At 36.4% G+C, this 19,124-nt stretch overlaps 1 protein-coding gene across 1 annotated transcript; it reads left to right on the top strand.

Moving 5' to 3' along the window:
- The first annotated feature begins 15,715 nt into the window (after positions 1-15,715).
- Positions 15,716-17,608, top strand: LOC137659662 (piggyBac transposable element-derived protein 4-like). Its single transcript, XM_068394491.1, has 3 exons — positions 15,716-15,953; positions 16,001-16,873; positions 17,172-17,608. Exons 1-3 carry the CDS (start codon positions 15,716-15,718, stop codon positions 17,606-17,608), a joined length of 1,548 nt encoding a protein of 515 aa, XP_068250592.1.
- Positions 17,609-19,124: the final 1,516 nt, after the last annotated feature.

The raw sequence follows: 19,124 nt of genomic DNA, 5'->3' as shown, positions 1-19,124 counted from the left end.
TTTCGCCTGTGTTTTGGTTTACTAAGTCGTTAAGTATTTAATCATAATAAACAAAGGAATTAACTGTTTCTTCTATGCTAATTACTATAATGTCTGGATTCTACTATTCCCCTTTGTTCTATGTTTACAAAATTGATAGGTAGTCCATCATAATAATCAAATGAATTGCTATTTTTTTCCTGCTCTCCGATTATGCTGAGTAGCTAGATAGATAACCATTGAAACCACTAAAGTGTACTATTTCTTATTTGTTATGATTTACTAGGTAGCTAAGTAATCAATCATTATAAACAGAATAATCAACTGTTTCCCCTGTGCTCTGATTATGTTAAGTAGCTGGATAGTCAATCATATGAACCAGTCATGTTTCCTATTTCCCTGTGTTCTGGGTTTACTAAGTAGCTAAATAGTCAATCTTAATATCCAAATGAATCAACATTTTCGCCTGTGCTCCAATTTTGTTGATTACCTAGATAGCTCTTCACAATAACTACTGAAGTGTACTATTTCCCCTGTGTTCTGGGTTTACTAAGTAGCTAAGTACCCAATCCTAAAAACCAAAGGAATCAACTGTTTCCCCTGTGCAATGAGTATGTTGAGTATATAGGTAGGTAATCCTTAAAATCACCGGAGTCTACTATTCGCCCTTTCATCTGGGATCACAAAGTAGTTATGTAGTGAGTCGAAAAATCAAAGGAATCAACTCTTTCCCCTGTGCTCCGAACGTGCTGAGTAGCTTGATAGGTAATCATTATAATAACTGGAGTCTTCTCATTTCCCCTTTGTTCTGGGTTTACTAAGGTGCAAAGTGGTAAATCGTAATGCCCACAGGAATCAACCGCTTCCCCTGTGCTCCAATTATGCTGACTAGATAGATAGCTAATCCTAAAAACCCCTGAAGTCTGCCATATCCCATGTATTCTGGGTTTACTAAGTACCCAAGTAGCTAATCGTAATAATTACAGGAATCAACTGTTTCCACTGTGTTCCAAATAGGTTGATTAGCTAGATAGATAATCATTATAACCACTGGAGTCTACTCTTTCCCCTGTGCTCTTGGTTGACTACGTAGGTACGTAGTCAATTGTAATAACCAAAGGAATACACTGTTTCCATATTGATCTGAGTAATCTGAGTAGCTGGATAGCTAACATTATAACTAGAGGAGTACTATTTTCTTGTGTTCTGGGTTTTCTAAGTAGCTAAGTAGTCAATAGTAATAATCACAGGAATCAACTGTTTCCCCTGTGGTCTGATTATACTGAGTTGCTAGATAGCTTATGATATTAATCACTGAAACCTGCTCTTTCCCCTATGTTTTGGGTTTAGTGCGTAACTAAATAGCTAATCGTAATAACCACAGGATTCAACTGTTTTTTCTCTGCTCCAAGTATGTTGAATAGCTAGATAGTTTATGGTGAGTAGCTAGATTGCGAATCATAATAATCACTGAAACCTGCTACCTCCCCTGTAATTTGTGTTTACGAAGTCACTAAGTACCCAATTGTAAATCTAGAGGAATCAACTGTTTCCCCTGTGGTCCGAGTACGCTGAGTAGCTAAATTGCTAATCATTATAACAACAGATGTCTACTATTTCCCCTGTGTTTGGGTTTACTAAGTAGAAAAGTAATCAATCGTATTATACATAAGAATCAACTGTTTCCCCTATGCTCGAATTCTGCTGAGTAGGTAGATCGCCAATCATTATAACCACTGCAGTCTAGTATTTCTCCTGCGTTCCGGGTGTACCAAGTAGCTAAGTGGTCAATATTAATAACTAAAGGAATCAACTGTTTTCACTGTGCTCCTATTATACTGAGCATCTAGATAGGTAATCATTATAACCACTGAAGTGTACTACTTGTTTTCTGTGTTTAATATGTAGCTAACCAGTCAATCTTGGTAACCTAAGGAATCAACTGTCTCCCCTGTACACCGAGTATGCTCAGAAGCTAGATGGCTAATCATAATAACCACTGAAGTTTTCTATTTCCACTTTATTCTGGGTATACTACATAAGTAAGTAGTTAATCATAATAATCAAAGTAATCAACTGTTTCCCCCATGCTCTGAGTATGGTAAGTAGCTAGATAGATAATCAATATAACCTCCGTAGTGTATTATTAATCTTGTGATCTGTGTTTACCTAATATCTAAGTACCCAATTGTAATAATCACAGGAAGCAACTTTGTCCCCTATTCTCTGAGTATTCTGAATAGCTAGATAGCTATTCATTGTAACCACAGGAGTGTACTATTTCCCCTGGGTTCTGGGTTTACTTAGTATCTGTAAAGTCCATCATAATAATCAAAGTAATCAACTGTTTCCCCTGTGCTCTGAGTGTACTGAGTAACTAAATAGCTAAACATTATATCCACTGGAGGCTATTCATATCCGCTGTGTTCTTGGTATACTAAGTAGTTAAGTAGTCAACAGTAATACCAACAGGAATCATCTGCTTCTCTTTTGCTCCAGATAGGCTGATTAGCTAGATAGATGATAATTTCAACCACTGGAGCCTACTATTAGCACTGTTTTCTGGGTTTACTAAGTAGCTAAGTAGTCCACCGTAATAACCACAAGAATCTATCTTTTTCCCTTTGCTCCCATTATGCTGATTAGCTAGATTGCTAATCATAATAACCTCTGAAACTTTCTATTTCCTCTATGTACTGGGTTTACAAAGCAACTAATTAGCCAATCATAATAACCAAAGAAATTCACTGTTTTTATATGCTCTGAGTGTGCTGGGTAGATAGATAGCTAATCCTATAACTACTGGTGTCTACTATTCTCCCTGTGTTCTAGGTTTATTAAGTACCTGAGTAGTGAATCATAATAACTTAAGGAATTAACTGTTTCCTCTATGCTATTATTGTGCTGAGTAGCTAAATCATGATTCATTACAACCATTGGAGTCTACTATTTCTGATTTGATCTGGGTGTACTAAGTAGGTAAGTAGTCAATCATGATAACCATGGGAAGCAACTGTATTCCATGTGCTCTTATTATGCTGAGTAGATAGATAGCTAATCATAATGACCAATGAAGTCTGTTATTTCCCCAGTTTTTGGGGTTTATCGGGTAATTAAATAGCTAATCATGATAACCAAAGGAATAAACTGTTTACCCTGTGTTCCATGTAAGCTAGATAGCTAATCATTATAACCACTGGAGTCTACTATTACCCTTGTGTTCTTGGTTTAGTAAGTAGTTAAGTAGTCAATCTTGATAACCAAAGGAATCAACTGTTTCCCCTGTTCTATGAGTAAGCTGAGTAGCTAGATAGATAATCATCATAACAACTGTAGTTTCCTATTTCCCATCTATTCTGAGTTTACCAAGTAGTCAATCGTAACAATAGAATCGACTCTAATGTTTCCCCTGTGCTCCGAGTATTCTGATTATCTAGATATATAATCATTATACCCACTAGAGTCTAATATTTCCCTTGTCTTTTGGATATATTACGTACCTAAGTTGTCAATCGTAATAACCACAGGAATCAACTGTTTTCTCTATCATCCAATTATACTAAGTAGCTAGATAGCTAATCATAATGAACACTGAAATGAAACTTTCTATTTCTCCTATGTTCTGGCTTTTCTGAGTAACTAAGTAGCCAATCGTAATAACCAGAGGAATCAACTGTTTCCCTTGTGTTCCAAGTATGCTGAGTAGCTATATAGTTAATCATTATAACCACTGATTTATAATATTTTCCCTGTCTTCTGGGTTTACAAAGTAGCTAATTTGTCATTCGTAACAACCAAAAGAATCAATTGTTTTCCATTTTCTAGTATTTGTTGAGTAGCTAGATAGCTATTCATTATAACCAATGGAATCTTCTGTTTAACCTGTGTTCTGGGTATACTAAGTAGCTAAGTAGTCAATCGTAATAAACACAGGAATCCACTGTTTCCCCTGTGCTATGATTATACTGAATTGCTAGATAGCTGATGATAATAACCACTGAAACATGCTATTTCCCCTATGTTTTTGGTTTAGTGTGTAACTAAATAGCTAATCGTAATAACCACAGGATTCAACTGTTCGAGTAGCTAGATAGTTAATCTTTATAACCAATGGAGTCTATTATTTCCTCTTTGTTCCAGGTTTAATGACTATGTAGTCAATTATAATAACCAAACGAATCAACTGTTTTCCCTGTGCTCTGAGTATGCTGAGTAGCTAGATTGCTAATCATTATAACCACTGGAGTCTTCTGTTTCTCCCATGTTCTGGGTTCATTAAGAAGCTAAGTAGTAAATTATAACAACCTTAGGAATCAACTGATTCCTCTGTTGTCCGAGTACGGTGAGTAGGTAAATTAGATAGCTATTTCTCCTGTGTCTTGGGTTTCCAAAGTATCCGATTGTAATAACCACTGGAATCTAATATTTCTCCTGTGCTCTTTTTTACTATGTAGCTAGGTAGATAATCATAATAACCAATGGAATCAACTGTTTTCCCTGTGTTTGCTTAGTAGCTAGATAGCTAATCTTAATAACCACTTGAATTTACTATTTCCCTTGTGTTCTGGATTTACTAAGTAACTAAGAAGCCAACTGCAATAACCACTGGAGTAGACTATTTTTCCTGTGATTTGGGCTTAGAAAATAGCCAATCATAATAACTACTGGAGTCTACAATTTCCCTTGTGTTTTGGATTCACTAAGTACCCAATCATAATAACTAAATGAATAAACTGTTTCCTCTGTGGTTCAAATATGCTGAGTAACTAGATAGCTAATCATTATAACCAGTGAAGTTTACTATTTCCCTTCCATTCTGGGTTTAATAAGTAGCTAAGTAGTCAACTGTAATACCGAAACAAATCAACTGTTTCCCCTGTGCTTCTAATATGATGAGTAGCTATATAGCTAATCATAATAATCACTGAAGTCTACTGTTTTCGCTGTGTAATTGGTTTATTAAGTAGTTGAGTAGTCAGTCATGATAACCAAAGGAATCAACTGTTTCCCTGTGCTCTGAGAATGTTGAGTAGTTACATAGGTAATCATTATAACCATTGGAATCCTTCATTTTCCCTGTGTTCGGGGTTTACTAAGTAGCTAAGTAGTCAATCAAAATAACCAAAGTAATCAACTTTTTCCCCTTTGCTTTGTGTGTGCTATATAACTAGATAGCTAATCACAATAACCACTGAAGTCTGATATATCCCCTTTGTTTTGGGTTTACTAGGTAGCTATTATTATTATTATTATTAGCCAAGCTACAAACCTAGTTGGAAATGCAAGATGCTATAAGCCCAAGGACTCCAATAGGGAAAAATAGCCCAGCGAGGAAAGGAAATAAGGAAATAAATAAATGATGAGACCAAATTAACAATAAATCATTGTAAAAACAGTAACAACGTCAAAATAGATATGTCATATATAAACTATTAACAACGTCAAAAACAGATATGTCATATATAAACCATAAAAAGACTCATGTCAGCCTGGTCAACATAAAAACATTTGTTCCAACTTTGAACTTCTGAAGTTCTACTGATTTAACTACACGATTAGGAAGATAATTCCACAACTTTGTAACAGCTGGAACAAAACTTCTAGAATACTGTTTAGTATTGAGCCTCATGATGGAGAAGGCCGGGCTATTAAAATTAACTCCCTGCCTACAATTACGAACAGGATAGAATTATCCAGGGAGATCTGAATGTAAATGATGATCAGAGTTATGAAAAATCTTATGCAACATGCATAATGAACTAATTGAACGACGGTGCCAAAGATTAATATCTAGATCAAGAATCAAAAATTTAATAGACTGTAAGATTCTGTCCAACAAATTAAGATGAGAATCAGCAGCTGAAGACCAAACAGAAGAACAATACTAAAAACAAGGTAGAATCAAAGAATTAAAACACTTCTTTTGAATAGATTGATCACCGAAAATCTTAGAAGACTTTCTCAATAAGCCAATTTTTTGTGCAACTTAAGAAGACACAGACCTAGTGTGTTTCTCAAAAGTAAATTTGCCGTCGAGAATCACACCTGAAATTTTAAAAGCGTCATACAAATTTAAAGAAACATTATCGATACTGAGATCCGGATGTTAAGGAGCCACCTTCCTTGACCTACTTATAATCATACTTTGAGTTTTATTAGGATTCAACTTCATACCCCATAATTTGCACCATGCACTAATTATAAATAGATCTCTATTAAGGGATTCACCAACCCCAGATCTACATTCAGGGGATGGAATTGATGCAAAGCGAGTAGCATCATCTGCATATGCAACAAGCTTGTTTTCTAGGCCAAACCACGTGTCATATGTATAAAGTATGAAAAGTGATGGGCCAAGAACACTACCCTGTGGAACACCAGATATCACATTCCTATACTCACTATGGTGCTCATCAACAACAACTCTTTGTGATCTATGACTTAAAAAATCAATAATAATGCTAAGAAACGGACCCACCCACTCCCAACTGTTTGAGTTCGAAAACAAGGGCCTCATTATTAACACGGTTAAAGGCAGCACTAATAAAGTAGTCAATCGTAATAATCAAAGGAATCAACTGCTTCCTCTGTGCTCCAATTATGCTGAGTAGCTAGATAGCTATTTATTATAACGTCTGGAGTCTAATATTTCCAGAGTACTTTAAATTTATTGATTAGATAAAAAGTTAGTCGTAAAAAATACTGGAGTAAAATTTTCCCTTGTGTTATGGGCTTACTATGTAGCTAAGTATTCATTCGTAAGAACCAAACGAATCAGTTGTTTGTCCCATGTTCCGAATAGGCTGAGTAGCTAGATAGCTAAATCACTATAATGTCTGGAATCTACTATTTCCACTTTTATTCTGTTCTTACTAAGTGGCCAAATACAAAATATATATTCAATTATCAAAACCTCTAAAGGGTACATTTTCCCTTTTGTTATGAGTTTACTAAGTAGTCAATTGAAATAACCAAATAAATCAACTGTATCCACTGTGCTCTGATAATGCTGAGTAGATAGATAGCTAAACATTATAGCCACTGATATCTACTATTTCCCCTGTGTTCCAGGTTTTCTATGTAGTTAAATAATCAATCGTAATAACTGATGGAATCAACAGTTTCCCCTGTGCTCCGATTTTGTTGAGTAGCTTGATAGCTAGTCATGATAACCATTGAAGTCTAATATTTCCCCTGTGTTCTTGGCTTACTAAATAGCTAAGTAACCAATAACCAAAGAAATTAACTATTTCTCCCTGTGCTCCAAGTATGATGATTATCTATAGTAGATAGATAATCATTAAAACCACTGAAGTCTACTATTTCTCTGTGTTCTGGATTTACTAAGTAGCTGAAAAGTCATTCGTAACAATCAAAGGAATTAACTGTTTCTCCTGTAATCTGAGTGTGTTGAGTTGCTAGATAGCTAATCATTATAATCAGAGGAGCCTACTTATTTCTCCTGTGTTCTGGTTATACTAAGTTGCTAAGTAGTCAATCGTAATACCCACAGGAATCAACTGCTTATGCTGTGCTCCAATTATGCTGAGTAGCTAGATAGCTAGTCATAATAACCACCAAAGTGCGCTATATCCCATGTATTTTGGGTTTACTCAGTAGCTAAGCGCTTAATTGTAATAATCACGAGAATCAACTGTCTAACCTGTGTTCTGAGTAGGATGATTAGCTAGATAGGTAATCATTATAACAACAGGAACGCTAATATTTCCGGAATTTTCTGGGCTTATTTAGTAACTATATAGTCAATTGTAATAACCAAAGGAATCAGCTGTTTCCCCTGTGCTCCGATTATGGTGAATAGCTAGATAGCTAATATTATAATCAGCATATTCTACTATTTTCCTTGTGTTCTAAGTTTGCTAAATAGTTAAGTAGTCAATAGTTATATACACAGAATTAACTGTTTCCCCTATGCATTGATTATGCTGAGTAGCTAGATTGCTAATCATAATAACCACTGAAACCTGTGTTCTGGCTTTACTAAGTAACTAAGTAGCCAATCGTAATAACCAGAGCAATCAACCGTTTCCCCTGTGCTCGAATTGTGCTTAGTAGCTAGATCGCTAATCATTATAGTTACTGGCGTCTAACATTTCCCATGTGTTCTGGATTTACTAAGTAGCTAAGTAGTCAATTGTAAAAACCACAGGAATCAACTGTTTCCCCATTGTTCAAATTGTGGGGAATAGCTAGATCACTAATTATCATAACCACAGGAGTCTACTATTTCGCCTGTGTTCTATGTGTACTATGTAGCTAAGTAGTCAATCATAATAACCAAGGGATTCAACTGTTTACCCTGTGCTCTGAGTATGCTGTGTAGCTGGATAGCTGTATTATAACCAGTGGAGTCTACTACTTCTCTTATATTCTGTGTTTACTAAGTAGCTAAGTAGTCATCTGTGATAACTAAAGTTTACTAAATTGCTAAGTAGTAAATCGTTATATCCACAGGAATTAACTATTTCCCCTGTGCTCCGGGTATGCTGATTAGCTAGATAGCTAACAACAATAACCAATGAAATTTCACCTGTGTTCTGGGTTAACTAAATAGCTAAGTGGGCAATCGTAATTTCCAAAGGAATAAACTATTTTCCCTGTGATCTGTGTATCCTGAGTAGTTAGATACCTAATCATAATAACCACTGGTGTCTACTATTTCCCCTGTGTTCTTTGTTTAGTAAGTAGCTGAATAGTCAATCATAATAATGAATGGAATCAACTGTTTCCTTTGTGCTCCGCATGCGCTGAGTAGCTAGATAGCTAATCATTATATCCACTGGGGCCTATCCATTCCCCCTGTTCTCTGGGTTTGCTAAGTAGCTAGGTAGTCAATCCTAATACTCACAGGATTCCACTGCTTCCCTTGTGCTCGGATTTGTCTAATCATAAAAACCACTGAATTTGGTATTCTGCATGTGTTCTGTGTTTACAAATTTACTTCGTAGCCTATTGTAAAAACCACAAGAATCAAATATTTCCCCTGTGTTCTGAGTAGGCTGATTAGGTAGATATGTAATTATTATAACCACTGGAGTTTACTATTTCCTTTGTGTTCTCGGTTTCCTAAGTAGCTGAATAGTCAATCGTAATAACCAAGAGAATTAACAGTTTCCCTTGTGCTCCTTTTATACAGTTTATAGATTTCTAATCATAATAACCAATGAAACCTGCTATTTCCCCCGTGTTCTGGTTTACTAAGATACTAATTAGCCAATTGTAATTACCAAAGGAATCAACGGTTTCCTTGTGCTCCGAGTATGCTAATTACTAACCAGACAGTTAATCATAAAAACCACTTGAGTCTACTTAAATCTACTATTTCCCTTTAGCTACTTCCTTCAGCTAAGTAGTCAATCGTAATAATAACTGTAGTCAACTATTTCACCCATGTTTATGGTTTACGTAGTAGCCAATCGTTAAAACCACCGGAGTTTATTATTTCCCTCTGAGTAATGGGTGTACTATGTAGCTAAGTAGCTAATTGTAATAATCACCGTAATCAATATTTTTCCCTGTGCTCCGAATATGGTGAGTAGCTAGATAGCTAATTATTATAATGTCTTGTGTCTGCTATTTACCCTGTGTTCGAGGATTACTAAGTAGCAAAGTAGTTCATCGTAATAACCAAAAGAGTACACTGTTTCCCTCCTGCTGAGTAGGTAGATAGCTAATCATTATAATCACTGGGGTCTACTATTTCCTCTGCGTTCTGGGTTTACTAAGTACCTAAATAGTCAATTGTAATAACCAAAACAATCAACTGTTTCCCTTGTGCTCTGATTTTGCTGAGTAGCGAGATAGGTAATTATTATAACCACTGAAGTTTACTATTTCTTCCCTGTCCCCGGTTTGCTAAGTAGCTAAATAATCAATCGAAGTAACCAAAGGAATCAAAAGTTTCCTCTGTGCTCCAGTTATGCAGAGCAGCTATATAGCTGATCATAATAACCACTGAAGTCTGCTATTTCTCCTGTGCTCTGGGTTTACTACGTTGCTAAGTAGGATGTCTTTATTAACTGCCATGACATGCTACCAGAGAAGTCCCACAAATCATCCCTTTGCATGTAATCACTAGAAGTGATCATACGTCAGTGTTCTATGGCCATGGAAAGAAGAAGGTGAGGAAGACGGTGATCTCTGGTCCTGAGGCGAGAAAGCTCCTAGAAGGAATTGGTGAAAGGATCGACTTGGAGGATAGTATCCGAGCTGATGTGAAGACCTTTATACTGTCCTGTATCTATGGTGAAAGCGCAGATGCTACTTGCGGTCAAACAAAGGCTTCCAAGTGGCAAAAAAGGAAGAAGAGTACGATCCGCCTCCCACCTGATGACGACTCCTTGAATCCTCATGTTGAAAGGTCAAACTATATCACATATTGTCAACTACACTACAACTTGTTTGGCCATCCATCCCCTATTGGTCATGGCTGGGAACTTATGAATGGAAAATATCGACCAGTGCGCTACACACAACCCCCCTTGCCCCAACAGCTCATGCTTCCTGACTCCTTAGAGGAAAGTGAATCTGACAGTGAGTCTAGGGATTCAGCAGATTCAGAAGTATAAAAGTCCCATGATTGATGTAGTACAATTGATTCAGTGGTGTACATTTGCTAATCAATATCAATTTATTGTTTGACATTTCCTTGTTTCAACATGTTTTAACCATTAACCTTGGTTTTGTTGTAAAGTGATTTTTGTGTCTTGACTTTTACTTCTATCGTTAATAAAATCCTTCATCGCCAAAAAAAAAAAAAAAAAAAAAAAAAAAAACTCCCATTACAACCTACTATAAAAGGTCTGTAATGACCTAGCAAAATTGAACGTTCGGTGCTCAAAATTGGCGGTCATAGTGAATTTGAATATGAAAAACTAGTTAAATCAATAAAATAACATCAGAAAAGAGTTTCCGATGCCAAAAAACCATATAAAACATATTTTGTACAGCACTCTAAGCAAAACCAGGAAAAACTTAATTTTTTGAGCTGGCAACGGCGGCCATTTTTTAATGCAGGGCTGTCAAAAGTTATGCCCACACTTTTGACAGGGGCATGGGGACTAAATTCATTTTTATCCCTCCAAAAATTCAAATCTAATGAGAAAAGTAGCTCCGCTCTCAGTGGTCACGGAACTTATGAAAATGACCAAACTAATTACATGAGATAATACTGCGCCTAAACCTATGTTCGATGCATCACCAACTAATTTAACTGGCAAATCCATTTGATAATGTACTAGAAAAGTAGGTGAAGTTATTTCCTGTCTAATTCTTTCAAAAGATTCCTGACAATCTTTTGTCCAATTCCACTCTAAACCTTTATTCAGCAAATTATACAATGGATGTGCTATTGTAGACAAATTCTGAATGAGATTTCCATTAAATGTTACTAAACCTAAAAATGATTGTATTTTCTTAAAAATTTTTGGTACCTTAGTTGATATCACTGCATTAATTTTCTCCTTAGTCTTCTGAAGACCTTTACCATTGATTACAAAACCCAAGTATTCCACTGAATCAACTTCTAAAATACATTTGCTCCTATTTACTCTAATATTATGTTCCTTCATCTTCTTCATAACTGCCCGTAATCTTTCTCTATGTTTTCTTTTATCTTTACCAGAGACTAAAATAGCATCTATGAAAATAAATACCCCTTGCATTCCTGAAAAAATCCTATCTATAGTTTGTTGCCATATAGATGGACTGCTTGCAACTCCATAAGGCAATCTCTTTGGCCTATACAAACCTAAGGATGTATTTACTGTACATAGTTCTTGTGTATTTTCATCCATGGGAAGCTGTTGAAATGCTTGTCTAAGATCTAACTTAGAAAATAAAAAATCCTCACATAGTTGCAAACATGTCTTTTGGATTTGGTAATGGATGCTCAGCTACCTGAAGCTGTGGATTCAATGTTACCTTGTAATCTCCACATAACCTAACCTGACCGTTTTCCTTCACAATAGGAACTAATGGTGTAGCCCAATCTGAGTATGTAACCTTTTTCCTAAGAACTTTCACTTTCTAACTTTTTGATTTCTGTTTCAACTGCACTTTTCATAGCATAAGGTACAGGTTTTGCAGCAAAAAATCCAAGATTACTATCTGATTTCAAAACTAAAATTGCCTTTGCGTTCTTTACTGTACTAACTGTATCTTCAAATACGTCTTAAAACTCAGATCGAATATTATCCACAGACACTTTACTCTTTGGTTCATCTAGTGTACCTGCAACCTTCAAAATACTAGGCCAATCTAATTTTGTTTAATGTAACCAGTCCAAACCTAGTAAAGTTTGTCCTTTACCTTCCACTACCGTTAATGGCATTCTGTCTAACTTCTGATCTTTATACTATACTTTTACGTTCGAAGCACCTATTACCTAAATATCATAACCATTATAACCTTCCAAAACGTTATTTGTGCTTTCTTATAACAAATTAGGAATGGTTTTAGCTGTTTTCTCTGACATAATTAATACATCAGCTGCTATGTCACCTTGCATTGCAATTGGTTTACCATTTTTGGGCTCGGCTATGTCGTCCTGATAAAAGGTTCATTTAGGTAGCTTTCTAGGGGATATTTGCTACAGTCATACTCCCGGAGAATGAACCATATGTCTCCAGAATTCTAACTCCTGGCGTGAGTATCCTTAATATATCTTCAAGGATATCGCATAACATCAGAGGACGTATTTTTGGATACGACACATAGCAATCTTCACCCCGAATAGATTTAACTCTTTGAGGGGGAAGAGTGGCGAACGGAAGGGGAGCCGTTATCAAGGTCCCTGGTGGATCCCCTCCCTGTAGTACTACGGCCCATCATTACTTTCAACTGTGGCATTTAAGCTAAGTGCGCTCCCACATTTCTCTCGGTGTTGTTACGGTTTATTGGATTATTATCATGCTATCTCCAGCATCTTCATCCTCTGGAAAACTGAGTATTTGATCTTTCCTGTGTATAATTTATAGCTCCCTTCTCACAGTTGAATTTGTATAATTTATGTGTGTTAAGTGGAGCGCAGCCAACTCTGGAGGCGGCCATTTTGAGACTGCTGTCGCATGCCATAAATTCAAATTATTTAGTTAGTAGTGGGACGCTCCTGATATTTAGCCATAAAGAAACTTTTAGCTAGTTAGGCAAATTATACTAGAGAAGATTGCATACATATAATATTTCCTCTTCCGATATGTAACGTTACTTTCATATACGATGGGACCCTGATGGTATCAATCGTAGCCACGATCCCCACCCGGGTTAGGCTACCCTAACCCATTCTGTATACGTTAGTAATGTAAATCCCATTGTTTAACCTCTTGTATCGTTCCTATTAATTTGGTTTGGGATATATATCCCCTAGAATTCATTGGTATAATTCGATACTTTTCTCTTTTAGAGAAAAGAAGCTAAACCCTTTCTCCTCCCTGAGTGCCGCCATCCCAAGCGGCAACCCTATCTCTCATCATTGCCACCGAGTAGTTAACTCCGGTTTGACTTAGATAGTTTTACCGTCGATCTTCTTTGCCACCGAGTATCTCGGCTTCGAAGTATGACGGTAATTCAGGGTGTATTGTCTTGCTGCCGACAATGTCGCCGACAGGGGAAATCGCGATCCCTCTGCCGCCCACGACGTTTTTGGCATGGGAAGCTATGCTTCCTTAGTTTACAACCGATAGTAGGCGGCATACCTGCCGCCTCCTTTCTCCCTTGTAGACTATAAAACATGTCTTATAGCCGACAATGTCGCGTACAGGGGATTTGTGTATTCCTCTGCCGACCACAACGGCGTCGGCACAGGAAGCCATGCTTCCTTGGTTTACAGCCGAAATTAGATGGCATGCCTGCCACTGCCTTTCTCCCTTACAAACTATAAGACCCTCATCCCTCCCCCCTTTGTCTTTTAGTGTCAGCCTAGCCAACACAACATTCTTTTGGCCGGTATTGACTAAGTTGCCGGCCGGGAACCTACTAGTGCCAGATAGGTTGCCGCTTCAGCCAACTCCCACTTATGTCCTTCCTTCACCGGATGCGAATGCCCCGGGGGGAAAGTCTGAGCCAGCCCTGACAGCTGCCCGTGGGAAACCCATTATACTGTTATGGACTGCCATCCACAAACCTCGCTACTGGCAGTTCAGCCGGCGGCAAAAGTTGTGGCTGGGTGGAAGTTAGAATCAGATGCATTCCTCCCCTTCCATTTCAACTCTCATTCTGGGAAGGAAACAGTAGGCAGCAGTAGCCCTCCTACACTTTCAAATATTGTGCTAAACCATAATAATAGGAAATCCTCCTTTCCATTCTTTCTCTCTCTCTCTATCAGGTAGTGCCGCCAGTCACTAACCTTTACAACGGTGGTATACCGGTAAAACTACAGTATACACAAATACAGTAGCCAGTATAACTACAGTATATAACAATATAGTAGTTAGAAAACTATAGTATATAAGAATACAGTGGTTGGTAAAACTACAGTATGCAACAATTCAGTAGTACAAGTATTTCTAACATATTCTGCGTATCCTTTCACAGACTATTTTTGGGACCATATAATATGTTGAGGTAAAGTAATCCCTCAACACCCTGATGAATCCTTTGATTATCGGGACACTTTTAAATCACCGTTCAGTATTAATATTCTACAGGTGGAGGAGTTAGTGTAAATATTCACTGACTTCGGCTCTATGTACGGGAGTTATTCCACTCTATTTTCCCTTATAAGAAAAATAAATATTAATACCGACGGAGGTCACAGAAATTGCCTGGGAGAGGAAACACAGATATGTCTTTCCTGTTTCCTTTCTAGCTTACTATCCTAAGCTATTAAATATAATAGTAAGTATTACTATTTTACCCGAGAACTGCTACAAGCCTCTTGAGCGGCTTTATGGTAGACTGCTATAAGCCTCTTCAGAGCGCAATTTTCTATTTCTTCTTGCAAATTCCCTTGTGAACTTATTCGACTTTTATAATTTTTCTTATGATGAAACAATATTTCTGGTAGAAATGTGAATGTTTATAACTTTATTTTACCTATATAATTATGTATAATATAAAACCTTTCCATATATGGACTTCAAATTTTTTGCAAGGGAAAAAAGTGAATTGTAATTATTTTCAGTTAAAACTCGTTTTATATTAGCATATTAGAAACATAAACTATGAAAAAAAAAACATATAACAACATACATACATATACACACCAACGATATCACATCGTAATACATTGTGTAGGAAGGGAAATAAAACGTATGGCAACTCTCAAATCCTACGTCAGGATGGCGGTCGCCTAGTTTTAAATTACGACAACAATACCAAATGTTTTTGTTTTGAATATCTGCGAGTGTTTGTTTACAAGGATAATGTTATTACAAGTAACTGGGGGGTTGTTTACAAGGAGTATAAGTTACTATTATAATAAAGGTTTTTCTTTTTTTGTTGTCTAAAGCTATTTTGATAACAATTAAAGTAATTTAGTATTTTTTTTTTTCTGATTTTGTTTGTATGTCACTTTTTGTCGCCATGACTGGACGTCGTAACAATCCTTGGAAAAAGGAGTCTGTGACATCTGGCAAGCACTGCGAGACCACAAAGACTGAAAGGAAAATCTGTTTCTCAAAAGAGACAAATTCAATGTCACAAGGGGAAATTAAAATCCAGCAACAAGAGGAAATTGGAAGAAAGGGCGGTGTGAAGAGAAGTGTTACTGGAAAATATGTACCTCAAGAAAAAAGAGCAATATGAAAGTATTGCTACCTCTGTCATATTGACACCACCAAAACACATATGTGATGCTGATACAATGCCTAGTACATCGACCCCTCCCCCAATCATTAAGAAAAAACGTCATTTACAGAATCTGACACCGAGCAAATTCTTACCCATGTTATTTTCTGAAGACGAAACAGACGAAGACATAGATGATGACATCAACTGTTGTGATAGTGATATTGGTGAGATAGGGACCTCTGATGATAGCGAAGATGATTATTTCGTTCAGATGGAGGGGATATTGAAGAAAGTGAAGATGTAGAGAATGAAATAGTTATCATACATAGCATACGAGAAGGAAATATTCAGTCTTATATTTGGTCTCTTGTCAATAACTTTATACCTGACATTCATCCCTTTGATGGTAATTGCGCTGGCATAAAAAATGAGTGGCCTTGTGATGGCACTGCAAGAGAAACTGAATGTTTTCTTGCGCTTTTCAATGAAGAATTAGTTGACCTTATTGTCTGTGAAATTAACAAGTACTACCAGTTGGTAATGGAAAAGTTCTCTTTCACACAAAATTCACAAGTTCAAAAATGGATGGACACAGATGTCCATGAAATTTATGTTTATTTATCATTACTACTACTGATGCCTCTCATGAAAAAAAAACCTGTATTACAAGACTATTGGAAACAAGACCCTTTGATTCCTACTCCATTTTTTTCAAAATTCATAACCCGTGATAGATTCTTACTGTTGACTTGTTTCATGCACTTTGCTTACAACGGGAGACCAATCGCAAGTGATCGAATTTGGAAAATAAGATCATTCTTTAGTTTAGTTGTTGCAAACTTCAAAAGGGTCTTTCATCCTTTCCAGAAAATTGTGATTGATGAGTCCCTTATACTTTTCAAAGGGCGACTTGTCTTTAAACAGTATATCCCAAGCAAGCGTCATCGATTTGGGATCAAACTGTTTGTTTTATGTGATTGTGAAACAGGAATAGTGCTTGATATTAAAGTATATATTGGAACAGATATAGATATACCAAAAGAAGATCAGGGTAGTGGTTTGGGATTCTCAGGAGCAGTAGTCATGAAAATGAGGGCACCTTATATAGATCATGGACATATACTGTATTGTATACTGACAATTGGTATAGTAGCCCTACATTGGCACAATTCCTTCATGACAACGCCACAGGGGCGTGCGGAACAGTGAGAGAAAGCAGGAAATATAGGCCCAAATTTGATGTCCCATCCACCTCTTATGACAACCCTAGTGACAGTGACTCCCCTAATGAGGATGAAACTACAAACATAAGTAATAAAACTAAAAAAAAAAAAAGAGAAAAACCAAAGTCACAACCGTACAACAGGGGGCAACTAACAAGATATTGGCTGTTAAGTGAATAGATAAAAAGCCTGTGACCCTTTTATCAACCATACATAAAGGTGACATAGTGAACACAGGTAAGGTCCACTACAGGACTAAGAAGAAAATCTGTAAGCCAGATGTTATTGTTGATTACAACGAAAATATGCGCCTTGTAGATAAGAGTGACTGCCAGCTAAGTGAGACAGAGTGTATGAGGAAATCCTTCAAGTGGTACCACAAAATCATTCTTGATCTTATTGACATCACTATGCTTAATGCATACAATATTTGGCTTGTAAAGACATCCGACCCAACTTGCAAGCAATTAAAATTTCGTGAATTTATTTTCAACGTTTCATACCAACTTCTTGAAAATAGTGGTACCGTGACAAGTAGCAGACTTGGACGTCGTGGACATCCGCCGGGAGAAGTACCTAATCGCTTGCAGGGAGCAGCTAATATTAGCTATTATCATCTCCAGCACACAATATTTGATGAGGCCCAAAACAGATAAAAAAAAAACAGCTAAACTGCTATGTCTGCGCAAAATACTTCCCGGCGACCAAAGAAAAGAACTCGGGTTACAACTATCTGTGCTGAATACAATATTTGATGAGGCCCAAAACAGATAAAAAAAAAACAGCTAAACTGCTATGTCTGCGCAAATACTTCCCGGCGACCAAAGAAAAGAACTCGGGTTACAACTATCTGTGCTGAATATAATGTGCCTTAATGTCCAACTGACTGCTTTCGTCACTGGCATACCCAAAATAAATATAGAGAGAGAGAGAGAGAGAGAGAGAGAGAGAGAGAGAGAGAGAGAGAGAGAGAGAGAGAGAGAGAGAGAGAGAGAGAATAATCTTTTTAAGAAATGTTTTATATAGCCTGTATTCATTTTTTACATCCACACTAGGAATTTTCTACATCTTTTGTATATGCCGTATATACTGTATATTTAAATATGCGGCGATGCTTTTGATATACGCATTACTATATACAAATGCTTAAAAATGTCATATAAAAACTTATTGTAATTAGTATGAACTATGTTTATCTACACAAGATTCCAATAATAGTTAGTATGTTTTCAATATGATTATAATTATTGCTCTCCTTATGTACTTTAAATATTATGATTTTTTAGGTTATAACTACTATATATATTTGTAAAAGACTATGATATTGCATTACTTTTAATCAATTTGTTCCTTCAAATATTCTAAGTTGCTTTATCAAAATTGTAAGTAAAAATATATATTCTCTCTAAATATATATTATTTTAAACAAATTTAAAATAATTGCGATGGTAACAATAGTCACTTTATGAATAGATAAAGAAAAAAAAAACGAAGCAAATAAAGTGTTTGTAAATAGTAAATGTGACTACATCAACTAAAATTATCATTATTATTTCAGGAATAGATATGCCTGAAAACTTTAAATCAATCAATCAGGAATAGATACAACTCTATCCTAGGATTTGAAAATATAAAGTAATTTTTTTCTATTACTACACTTTTCAATATATAGTAAAGGCTATTTGTTAAAGATAGCCTAAAACCTTCATTATATAGTACGGAATGTAGTAAATAAAAATCGCTAACCTCTGCCGTCGCAAACAGACCCGTGATGCCGTGGGTGGTACCCAACATACTACGCCCCCCCCCCCCCTCCATGAAAGACAATTCAGAGTCACCCATTGGCTATCATGCAAGATGCCACATCACTCTTTAGAATTAACTTTGATGGTTTATAACAAAATAACAAACAAGATGTAGGATGAAATATTTGGATGATACATGCACGAAGTTATTACAAAAACATTGGTATAGTTATGGGTTGGATTCTGAAACACTGTATTTTTGTCAAGATAGCCGCACCATGGGGCTGTAGTAAAATGACATTGCCGCATTTCTCGGGTTAATAAGTATGTATTTATATCAATGATATCAACAACTCAATACTCACTTCACCTTTTCTTGCCTTACAGGAGGAGCCAATGGTGAAGTGTGCAGTCATGTTCTGCAACC

Source organism: Palaemon carinicauda, chromosome 20 (assembly GCF_036898095.1).
Source record: "Palaemon carinicauda isolate YSFRI2023 chromosome 20, ASM3689809v2, whole genome shotgun sequence".
Lineage (NCBI taxonomy): Eukaryota > Metazoa > Arthropoda > Malacostraca > Decapoda > Palaemonidae > Palaemon > Palaemon carinicauda.
This window is presented reverse-complemented; position numbering and strand designations above follow the sequence as displayed.

Bases quoted from the DNA above. Each gene is read 5' to 3' on its own strand.
- LOC137659662 (XM_068394491.1), top strand. From the start codon at position 15,716: ATGTACCTCAAGAAAAAAGAGCAATATGAAAGTATTGCTACCTCTGTC. The intron at 15,954-16,000 runs GTGAGATAGGGA...TATTTCGTTCAG, and splicing joins CTGTTGTGATAGTGATATTG to ATGGAGGGGATATTGAAGAA. The intron at 16,874-17,171 runs GTATAGTAGCCC...CCATACATAAAG, and splicing joins GTATTGTATACTGACAATTG to GTGACATAGTGAACACAGGT.